This window comes from Sinocyclocheilus anshuiensis, unplaced genomic scaffold (genome assembly GCF_001515605.1).
Source record: "Sinocyclocheilus anshuiensis isolate Anshui unplaced genomic scaffold, SAMN03320099.WGS_v1.1 scaffold1148, whole genome shotgun sequence".
Lineage (NCBI taxonomy): Eukaryota > Metazoa > Chordata > Actinopteri > Cypriniformes > Cyprinidae > Sinocyclocheilus > Sinocyclocheilus anshuiensis.
Window position 1 is genome coordinate 324,608 of NW_015548259.1, and position 11,854 is coordinate 336,461.

The 11,854-nt window shown below is 37.0% G+C and overlaps 1 protein-coding gene and 2 long non-coding RNA genes across 4 annotated transcripts; 1 reads left to right on the forward strand and 2 right to left on the reverse strand.

Annotated features, from left to right (window-relative positions):
- Positions 1-1,578: 1,578 nt before the first annotated feature.
- LOC107655485 (uncharacterized protein CXorf21-like) lies at positions 1,579-3,033 on the forward strand. Its single transcript, XM_016442976.1, has 2 exons — positions 1,579-1,672; positions 2,168-3,033. Exon 2 carries the CDS (start codon positions 2,168-2,170, stop codon positions 2,987-2,989), a length of 822 nt encoding a protein of 273 aa, XP_016298462.1. The 5' UTR covers positions 1,579-1,672; the 3' UTR covers positions 2,990-3,033.
- Positions 3,034-3,988: 955 nt separating this feature from the next.
- On the reverse strand, positions 3,989-5,154 carry LOC107655488 (uncharacterized). The gene is made up of 4 exons (XR_001630442.1): positions 4,954-5,154; positions 4,820-4,842; positions 4,631-4,750; positions 3,989-4,547 (listed from the first exon to the last, which is right to left on the reverse strand). It is a non-coding gene; the product is annotated as an uncharacterized LOC107655488 (long non-coding RNA).
- A 239-nt stretch (positions 5,155-5,393) lies between these two features.
- LOC107655486 (uncharacterized) lies at positions 5,394-7,840 on the reverse strand. 2 transcript variants are annotated; one of them, XR_001630440.1, is made up of 5 exons: positions 7,672-7,840; positions 6,151-6,367; positions 6,017-6,039; positions 5,828-5,947; positions 5,394-5,744 (listed from the first exon to the last, which is right to left on the reverse strand). It is a non-coding gene; the product is annotated as an uncharacterized LOC107655486 (long non-coding RNA). The 2 variants fall into 2 exon arrangements; XR_001630441.1 differs by lacking the exon at positions 7,672-7,840 and adding an exon at positions 6,955-7,032.
- Positions 7,841-11,854: the final 4,014 nt, after the last annotated feature.

An 11,854-nucleotide genomic window follows, 5' to 3' on the forward strand; every position in this document is an offset into this window, starting at 1 on the left:
GAGTGGCTTAACAAGAGGAATACAACAACTGTAGCTAAGTTCCTTGACACGTCTGTGTGTGGTGGCTTTTGATGCCTTGACCCCAGCCTCAGTCCATTCTTTGTGAAGTTCACTCAAATTCTTGAATCTATTTTGCTTGACAATCCTCATAAGGCTGCGTTTCTCTCGGTTGGTTGTGCATCTTTTTCTTTCACACTTTTTCCTTCCACTCAACTTTCTGTTAACGTGCTTGGATACAGCACTCTGTGAACAGCCAGCTTCTTTGGCAATGAATGTTTGTGGCTTACCCTCCTTGTGAAGGGTGTCAATGATTGTCTTCTGGACAACTGTCTGATCAGCAGTCTTCCCCATGATTGTGTAGCCTAGTGAACCAAACTGAGAGACCATTTTGAAGGCTCAGGAAACCTTTGCAGGTGATTTGAGTTGATTAGCTGATTGGCATGTCACCATATTCTAATTTGTTGAGATAGTGAATTGGTGGGTTTTTGTTAAATGTGAGCCAAAATCATCACAATTAAAAGAACCAAAGACTTAAACTACTTCAGTCTGTGTGCATTGAATTTATTTAATACACAAGTTTCACAATTTGAGTTGAATTACTGAAATAAATTAACTTTTCCACGACATTCTAATTTATTGAGATGCACCTGTAAGTACTGATTATTTTCATAGGCATTACTCTTAAAAACTAGTATATACATTCTTCTTGTGCATATTATGAGAACATTGTGAGAAAGCATAATGTGCGTGTATATGTGCTTGTTCACTTGTTGCTTCATCAGGTAATCTTTATTTTTACCTAAAATAGACAGATCATCACATGAATAATGAATGTAGGTGATGCAGCATTTTGTCACCAACCCTTTAGCCGATTAACCGGCACTACATAGACGTGTATTCAATCTACATGTCAGTGGTTTAAATTACATTGGAATTGGATTATTTGGTTCCATTGGGGAAATAAAGATTCACTGTTACATAAGATTCCGAATAGCTGCAGGTGCAAACGTTGGTATTAGAGGAAATATGCGGTCTATAGAGACATTTTTTTCATTCTAATGAAACTGCCAAATATAACAGCTGCTTGAATTAGCGTGAGAGATAAAAAGAATTACAGAATACAACAATGTGCCAATCAATACCCAGAATAGGACCATGGTCCATCTCCTATTAGCACAGACAGTCCTTTTATTCACCACAATAGCTTTTATGTTTTATGTACTTAAAGACACTCCATTATGGAAATTACTAATGACCTCCTCTTACAAAAACAGGAAATCTAGGGGAAACAGCAAAGGAGGTGTGCTGGTCTGAGGTGTGTGGAAATACTCTTAACCTGTTGATGGATAATAGCACATTACACAAATCGAACAGCTCATTTAAGTCTATTGTAATATAACAAGCTTGGATCATGAGAACAGGCATTTATAAATGCACATAAATATGGTTCCAAATTTACATGGAAGACAGAATTTCATAATACTTTCACTTCCTCCCGCAGTGGAGCATAAAACTGAACAACTATAGCATAACTTTCACTTACAGTGAAATAAAAACCACTACAGCAGTGCTTAAAAACGGCGGAGACTCAGCGAAAGAGACAGTAACAACTGCAATAACTGCATAGCACCACCACAGCTCAACAATCAGAAATTCTTCAGTAGAAAAAAAGGTAAGCTTTAGGGAACTGTCTGTCTATCTATGTACCATAATCCTCCTTTTGTCTTCCACATTCTAGCTGGATTCTAGTCTTCTTAATTGGTCTGAAGTATTGGGTAATGACAATCACAGTAAATTGTGAAAGATGCAAAAATGTCTTAGATTACTTTAACTTTATATTCTTGGGGTAATGTGAGATGGACTAAGCAATGATATGATATGATGATCATCCTTCAGAAATCATTCTAAAATTCTGAAGAAAATTTTTTCTTGCTCATTATTTTGTGTGGAAACTGTGATGCATTTTTCCCGGATTCTAAAGAACATTTATTTGAAATAGAAATTTCTGTAATGTTATTTCTGTAAAGTCTTTACTGTCACTTTTGATGAATATTATGCATCCTTGCACAAAGTATTTCTTTCTTTCTTTTCTGACCTTAAACTGTTGAATGCTAGGTCATCTGAGTTCAGTGTGAACCGATTTATCTTCTGTGTTTGTGTACTGTAGATGTTGTGTGAAGGTAAGCTGTGGAGTTTGGTGTTTGAAGCTGAACGTGAGTGTGTAAATCCCCCAACATGCTGCATGGTCACAGTGCCATCATCGTCTTTGCCAAGTTGCCCCCTCTCAGCACAAAGCTCCGTCCACACATCTCTAGAAAATACAACCCGGACCAAGACCCAGCAGAGCGATGCTCATCCTTCCCCCACGGACCCTGAGGCAGGATGGCAACTGGCCATAGGTGTGGATATTCCCAGGCTTACAAACGCCCCAGAAGCAGAGGCCTTTTTGGTGCCTTCATGCTGCCACAGCATCTGCCAGCATTACAGCGATTTACATATTGCTGGTGGCCAGGTGCTGCCGCTCAGCCCCTGTGCAGGGGATGTACAGGGCAATCTCATTCAAAACCCCCAGCCTGGGCCCTTCCTCCTGTCTGGAGATGTTCCCTCCCCCTCCCTCCTGCCTCCTCTGGTCCACGAGTACAGGAGTTCGAGGCGCTGGAGGGAAGAAAGTGGGCGCGAGCGTCCCTCTCTTCTGCAGTTCAGCCAGCCCCTCTCTAACTCACAGCTCAATGGCTACCTGGAACAGAAGCTTTTGGAGCTGTACAAGCAGTACCTGACTGAGGGAGCCGTGGTGACCAGGCCCGTCATGGCCTCTGAGTTACTGCAGACAAGTCTGGATCAGATGACTCTCCAGCTGAGCCGTGAGCAGAACATGGAGACGGCACGGGCCAAAGACATGCTCCTCAGCTGCCTGCTTAGAGTCACCAGCAGTTACCAGTCCAGTGAAATCAGCACCCCTCTACTGCAGATCTCCACTGAGACAAAGTGAGTTTGATAGTGGAAAGAGAAGGAAAGACAGAGAGGAGGAAAAAATCTTTGTGGCATTAAGACCAAGAAGATGGACTTACATGTGTAACGTGTAACATGTAATAGCTTGAAACTAGCATGTTAATCAGTGAGTATGTAAATGCTAAAGTAATAGTAATTCTGAAAATGCTAAATAAATACAATTTGTAATTCAAATGGTTGATTATTCAGGGTTCCCACAGTCATTGAAAGTCCGGATGAATAAATTAATAAAATAATTTGCCAAGTTTTAAAATGTTTCATTAAAAATGTTAATTATATTATTGATTCATCTTTTAAATTAGCTTTTACATGTGCAGTTTTCATTTAAATTTTACTCATTTTATTTGCTTTTGTCATATTTCTATATAGCCTTCATTTATTTTCATTTTCGTTTTAGTACTTTAAGTACATAAACATTTTAATTAACTGCCAAGGCAACATTTCTAATTTTCATTATTTTTTAATTATTTCATTTTTTTAAGTTTAAGATTTCATATAAAATTGACATTTTATCTCAGCATAATTACCAAAAAATATAATTAAGGTTATTAATAGTTTTAGTTGCCAATAACAACTGCTGTGAGAGCAATCGCAAATAATTTTTAAAAATCCAGTAATCACAAATGACTAAAAAAAGTCACTTTGTCATTGTCAATCTAATCAGAGGTAAAATTTGAATTGCCTAACCTGAACGAGACATGTAACCTATTAATAGGCACAATTATGGCTTTCTTTCTTCATATAAACACAAAGATTTTAGAAAAATAAAGAGAAAGAAATGTGTACAGGTTTGGAACAACTTGAGGGTGAGTAAATGATGACAGAACTTTCATTTTTGGGTATCTATCCCTTTAAATATATACATGCCTTTTAATAGACTTAGCATCAAAAGGTCAATGAGCATGTTTATTTATTTATCATAAATGACTAAACATAATCAGCAGCAGAGTCAAAGATTACTAAATGAAGACAACTGGGTGTTAAGTTTAATAATTTGATCTACAGTGAGTTTTTTTTACTGAGGAATTTACAGGTTAGATGTGCAGAGGAGAAATGTTACAGCCAACACCAAAAAATGGAAATAATCTTTCAGTGAAAGTGTGTGTAAAGGAGTGTATGTGTGTGTCAGTAAGAGGGTCAGAGAACAACAGCTTTCCACTGTCCCAGTCCAGCTGAACTCTGATCCTCTGCAGTTTCTCTTTCACTGGGAGGAGAGCTGGTGATTGTGGTGGTTCGTGTGCTTTATATTCACCACAGAAATGACCCACCAGCCAGATTCCACTCCTTGAGAATATTTTATTCCTCCTCTGAGCAGATTCAGCCATCACTCTGAGGAACCAGCCTGTACTGTCTCCAACTTCAACGTCCCAGCAGTGAGAGCCAGAGTCAAAACCCACCGAGCCCAGAACACGCAAACATATCGAATCGCTCTGGATTATCAGGAAGTGTCTGTTCCTCATCGCTGTACCTCACACTGGTCAGGTCATCAGACAGGATGAGATTACAATGAGCAGTGTTGGGGTCAAAGGTCACAGAAGCTGAAGAGAGAGACACATAAACATGAAATAAAACAAATTACTCTTATGATGGAGCTGAATTAATTGTTGTGATCTTTACTCACTGTAATCAACAGTTTTCTGCATCTTCTGTAACACAGTAAACATCAGGTTGCTCAGGTGTTTTGGCACACTGATCAGAACTCCAGAAATGTTCTCCGGATCCGGCGGTTTACACTGGGAAACTGGAGAAACACTCAGCAGTCAGTGATGCTGTGGTTTGAGTTCAGAACAACAGAAGAAATGATACAAACCTTTTCAAAGTGGCATCATAGTTCTGCAAAAAAATACAGCTTATACAACAAAACTTGTTACTTTTCAAAAACAACTTTTTTGCATTTGTGTCCAGTATCCTGAATCTGCTGTAAGTAAATACACATGCACATACCTGTAGGAATAAAGCATCTTTAGTTTGAATCTCCTCCTCTATGGCTCTGATAGTGTCTGAAAGAGAGGAAATCTCTGTGTTAATTTTCTCAATATTCTCATTCACTGTCTGACTCTTCTGCTGTTCTTCCTTCCACAGTTTAGTTATCCTTATTGACTCTCTGGTGAAGTTTCTCAAACTCCTCCTTAATCTGCCTCTCTATGTGCTGAGCCTGAAACTGAAACAAAATACATTTCAGACAAATACACAACACTACAGTTGGTAACACTACAGTCTATCCACATTATTTTTTAATGCAAGTGTGTGTACAGCCATTTTTAACTTGAATTACCCCTTCCAATTAGCTGTACAAAAACAGTTATTTATGCTGCCTGATACTGCAAACTATTTCACATTATTATGATATTATTTATTATAGTAATCATATGAACTCTGATCCTCTGCAGTTTCTCTTTCACTGGGAGGAGAGTTGGTGATTGTGGTGGTTCATGTGCTTTATATTCACCACAGAAATGAGCCACCAGCCAGATTCCACTCCTTGAGAATATTTTATTCCTCCTCTGAGCAGATTCAGCCATCACTCTGAGGAACCAGCCTGTACTGTCTCCAACTTCAACGTCCCAGCAGTGAGAGCCAGAGTCAAAACCCACCGAGCCCAGAACACGCAAACATATCGAATCGCTCTGGATTATCAGGAAGTGTCTGTTCCTCATCGCTGTACCTCACACTGGTCAGGTCATCAGACAGGATGAGATTACAATGAGCAGTGTTGGGGTCAAAGGTCACAGAAGCTGAAGAGAGAGACACATAAACATGAAATAAAACAAATTACTCTTATGATGGAGCTGAATTAATTGTTGTGATCTTTACTCACTGTAATCAACAGTTTTCTGCATCTTCTGTAACACAGTAAACATCAGGTTGCTCAGGTGTTTTGGCACACTGATCAGAACTCCAGAAATGTTCTCCGGATCCGGCGGTTTACACTGGGAAACTGGAGAAACACTCAGCAGTCAGTGATGCTGTGGTTTGAGTTCAGAACAACAGAAGAAATGATACAAACCTTTTCAAAGTGGCATCATAGTTCTGCAAAAAAATACAGCTTATACAACAAAACTTGTTACTTTTCAAAAACAACTTTTTTGCATTTGTGTCCAGTATCCTGAATCTGCTGTAAGTAAATACACATGCACATACCTGTAGGAATAAAGCATCTTTAGTTTGAATCTCCTCCTCTATGGCTCTGATAGTGTCTGAAAGAGAGGAAATCTCTGTGTTAATTTTCTCAATATTCTCATTCACTGTCTGACTCTTCTGCTGTTCTTCCTTCCACAGTTTAGTTATCCTTATTGACTCTCTGGTGAAGTTTCTCAAACTCCTCCTTAATCTGCCTCTCTATGTGCTGAGCCTGAAACTGAAACAAAATACATTTCAGACAAATACACAACACTACAGTTGGTAACACTACAGTCTATCCACATTATTTTTTAATGCAAGTGTGTGTACAGCCATTTTTAACTTGAATTACCCCTTCCAATTAGCTGTACAAAAACAGTTATTTATGCTGCCTGATACTGCAAACTATTTCACATTATTATGATATTATTTATTATAGTAATCATAAACACATTGGTTTGTGGTGCGAATAAAACTTCTATTTAGGGGTGGGCAATATGGCAAAAATATCATATTGATTTATTTTTCAGGCAGGATCGTGATCCAGAATTTTATCACAATTTGTTTTTCATGTTGGTTTGTAAGTCTATTTTTTTTTTATTTACTGAGCAGTACAGTCAGATTAGTGTCCCTGTTTTAAAAATATACAATGTAATAAAAGACAGAGGAAAAATGAATGACAGACCATTTAGTTATTTACCTATAGCAGCTAATGAATCAGAAATCTTACACATTCACAGGAAATGGCTACTTCTGCATTGAGAAATAAGTCAGATATACCTATAAACATTTTCAAATAACCCGAAAACATAGTTTAATTCTGACCTTAATATGTTTTGCAGTTTGAAGCAAAGTCTGTCGAAACTCCTCGTATGTTCTTAGTTTCACCTGTAAATGTTTTGATGCAGTTTTTTTTTTTTTTTTTTTAAGAAATTAACAGCTCATTATAAACATCTAGTCACAATACAAAGAAATGTATTGTAAAAAAAAAATAAAAAATGAATAAAAAATTAAACCATATATATTTCCACGGTGATAACTAGACAGCACTCATATATCCAATCTGATGAGGGCACATGACAATAGTGCAGCACACTAGTGTCTGAAACATTTATGGAGGAGTAATACTACTGTTTATTTACTATTTTAAACATAGTAGGCAAGTAATGTTTAGACTACAATTTTATTACATAGCATTATATATATCACAATCCTAATTAATTTAATATAGTTTGCCTGCATAAATCTGGCCTCTGGCAAGAATTTGTCAAGAAATAGTCAACATTTTACTGTGTATTATCCTCCATACCTAAGTAACGTATTTTGACAGCGACTTAGTGAGGAGAATGCAGTGTTTTTGTCATCATCATATGATGCTGTGTTTGAAGTCGCACACCGTTTCTCTCTGGTCTTCTTCCACATATCCTCAATAAGCATTTTAATTCGTTCTGCGTCTTTGGACACGCGCCCGTACCGCAATAACAGAGTTTTGCATGAGCCGCAGATGGCCAGAGTCGTGTCCTGAAGTTTGCTAACAAATACCTCCAGCACGATCGTGTTATCCGCTTTGTTCGCAAGCTTATGTCCGTGAAACAGTCTGTATTTATTACATCTGGATGCATTTAAACTCTGATCACACAGACCACACGCATTTGCTGCTGTTTTAATGGGTGTTGTCTGTTCATGTCGTGGCTGAGACTTTTATGCCATGATTTGAACGCCTCTACCTACTCTTCTTCTGTTTTGTTTCACTTTGGTTCGTTACAGAAGTGGTGTATTATCGCCGCCTACTGTTACACCTTGTGAATCACACGTGTCGTCCTCAAGGGGGCGCTTTAAGCCGCATTTAAATCTTAAATTTTGAATAAAGACATTTCATATGTAGGGGAAAGCGGGGTGAGTTGAACCTCCAGTAGGGAGAGGGTAAGTTGAGCCACATGGAGTTAAACTGTGCCACTGATTATGCTGAAGTAAAACTGAACATTTTCACTTCATGCTATATCAAAGAAATAGAAATTCAATAAAAATGACTTCTTAAAATGTGTGAGCCTTGTGATGTGGCCTTTCAGCCAGAGAGTTTCCTCACCTGTGGCTGAAGACGCTGGGTTAGGCTCCAGCTCCCCACGACCCTAATAAGGACATACAGTCATGGCCAAAAATATCGGCACCCTGGGTAAATATGATCAAAGAAGGCTGTGAAAATTAATCTGCATTGTTAATCCTTTTGATCTTTTATTTAAAAAAAAATTCACAAAAATCTAACCTTTCATTGGATAATAAGAATTTAAAATGGGGGGAAATATCATTATGAAATAAATGTTTTTCTCTAATACACATTGGCCACAATTAATAGCACCCTTTTATTCAATACTTTTTGAAACCTCCATTTGCAAGTTTAACAGCTCTAAATTTTCTCCTATAATGCCTGATGAGGTTAGAGAGCACCTGACAAGAGATCAGAGACCATTCCTTCATCCAAAATCTCTCCAGACCCTTCAGATTCCCAGCTCCATGATGGTGCTTCTCCTCTTCAGTTCACCACACTCATTTTCTATAGCTGCACGGACCATTTTTAACTCTGCCTAAAGACAGCATAGCGCGAGCTCAGAACAAATGCGTTACTCGTTGACTGATCTCGATCACGAGACCACTAAACAGCGCTGTGAGAAGCGTTTGAGTTTGGAGCAGAGGTTTCCATACAAACCAACCACAGATGTCAAAGGCAGATGAAACAGCGCTGACATTCTCAACAACACTAACGCGGAAAATAGGAAAAACATTGTGCGACAACAATGCAGTAAGAATACTTTTCAATCCACAAATCACCAACATTTTGATTTACTGTAGTAACCGTAACTGATATTGTGGCAGAAATGTTGCATATTTATACAGAAGCTTATATAAGCTTTGAAGTTAAAGTCATAAGTTCCCAGAAAAAATAATACTCAAGTAAAGTACAGATACTTAAAAAGTGTACTTAAGTACAATACTCAAGTAAATGTACTTAGTTACTATCTGCCTCTGCATATAGGCCAATTTAATGTAATGTAAGGGAGTTATGAAATATAGGCCAAATTACAGACATTTTTGATGCAGTTTGTGCTTTCATGTGTTGTTAATAGATTAAATACCATAAAGCCATTCTATGTTATAATTATTAAAGCTTTAAAAACAAGATATTTGCAGGTTTTTGTCCTCAACAAAACACAAGCTACTGCTACTGTCAACTCAACATCACACATACATAATATATATATATATATATATATATATATGTAGAAGCATCCGGCCCCCCAGTGTTTCCACATCGTCGAATCTTGCCCCCTTTAGGAAAAGTTTGGACACCCCTGGGTTAGAGTTTTGTGAATTTTTTTAATGAAAGATCAAAAGGATTAACAATCAGATAAATTTTCACAGCCTTCTTTGATCATATTTACCAAGGGTGCCGATATTTTTGACCATGACTGTATAGGTTTGGATAATAGAATGGATGGATGTATGACTTCTTAAAAGTTTTATTTAAAGATACAGTTCACAATTCTGAAGGCGTTTTTTTAATTAGTAAAAAATTTCAGAACAAAAAGTTCAAATTGAAGAATTAAAAAAAAAAGACTGCAACTGACCTTACACAAATGGGCTAATAGTACTCAGCATCCCACTTATAAATGTTGCAGGGAAATACAATTTCATAAAAACGTCAGTGGCCAATTTTCATAAACAAGGCCTATTTAAAATGTACAGAACAAAATCAAGTTCAAAACAAAGAACAAAATCAAAATCATGTTTGGTGTAAAATTAATGAAATATAATGTAGAATTACCTTAAAATAATACTTTATAATCACTTTATAACCAAGGGGTGAGCCACTGACTCAACTTACCCCAGGACGTTTCCTTGGACATACAAAAATAACTTTAAACAGCAAAAAAACAGTTTTTTGAACCTAAATGTAGTTACCAAGTATTGCATGGTTCCCTCTCCATCACAGAATGATGCTAAATCTTCAAATATGTTTGGTAATACCACCGGTTTTGTTTAAGGTTGTCTAAAAACAAGGGCTGGCTCAACTTACCTGCAGGCTCAAATCACCCTGCTCTCCCCTACAATAAAACGTGAATATTCCTTCCAAAAATGTACCTGAAAATTTCCAGCAAGTATTTGATAATAACATGACAGTGATTGGTTCATCGCGATTAGCGCAGTAAAGTAAGTTGTATTAATAAACTTTTTTTGATGTGTCAGAGCTACATTTATGCAATCTAAATATAAAAAATGTGTAATTAAATTACAGTTACTTATGAAAATGTTAACGATTACAAAGGGGATGAAATTAAAAGAAACAATTTTGCATTTGTTTTATCATTGTATTTACTGAAGGATTTAGAGAGAAAACTAGGGTTTTATGATAGAAATCTGGTAGTTAATATGGTTAATAATGTGACTGTAATACCTCTTGTTCTTATTTTTCTTGTGTGCTGACATTTCTGATGTGTATTCAAGCTATCAAACTAGAAAAAGTTAAGTCCACCTAAACAAATTTTGAATATTGTTTTGACAGACCTTGCCTGAGGTCTGAGTAGTTTTAAAAGCTTAGGTTTGAAGGTTATCGAGATGTGCTGAAGGGGAAGGGTTTAAAGGAGTGTTGCACAGCAGGGATCTGTGTTTACTCTAATGTTTTCGAAACATTTAACCCTGGCCTGGAAGGACATCTTACAACGCTGTACCCAAAACTCCATGTGCAACATCTTTTAATGCCATTTGACCCATTGATTTTACATCAGTTCTCCTTCAATGCATGGGGCCTCTTCAGTATATAGAAAGAATTTTAATCTGAAAAAGGTGAATTTATGGACACCTTGCATTTTGCTTATCAGGCTAACCTATGCTGGATAACGTCCAACAGCATTTGAACAAAACTAACTCTTCTGCATTTAATACAGTCCAACCCCAAAGTACCTACATGATGTAAATGTGAATAGCAGGTTGGTCCTTTGCATCAAAAGCGCTTCTTCAGCAAGTCCGTATGAACAGCACCTCATCTGACTGGCGCTCCTCAGGGATGTGTGCTGCTGCATCTCCCCTGTTATATCATGTTAATATATAGCAGTCAAGTGCAGTGTAACAACAGTGACCTGCTCCTTTCAAGTACGCTGATGATACAGCTTTGGTGGCTTGCTAGGAGGATGTAAATAGTCTATTTCCAGTATGTTGACAGCCGTGTCTTCTGGTTTGATAACAGCTCCCTACACATTAATATCACCAAGACGAAGCGCCATGATTAGAAAGTTATGCTCGAGCTGGCAGCACAGGATGTGAAGCAGGTCATCAGCTTTAAATATCTCTGCACTATAATCGACAGTAACTTTCAGAGCAACACTGACTACATCCACAAGAAGCCAAGGGGGAATTTTTTTTTTTACTGTAAAACCCAGTTTATGTTAGAAAATTCCTGTGAACAACAAAATTATATAAATCCTGGCAAGACTTTCCAATAAGGATCAATTTATTATCATTAGTTAATCAATATATATCTGAAACTAACAACTAATGTTAATTTCTATATATACTAATAAATTTTTACTATTTTAAGTTTATATATAAAGTAATATGTATGTATAAATTAACATAATTTAATATATTCTGAAGCAATATGAATTAACACTGAACAATAGTATTTTTTATAAATGAACATTAAAGGAACAGTCCACGCAAAAAAAAAAAAAAA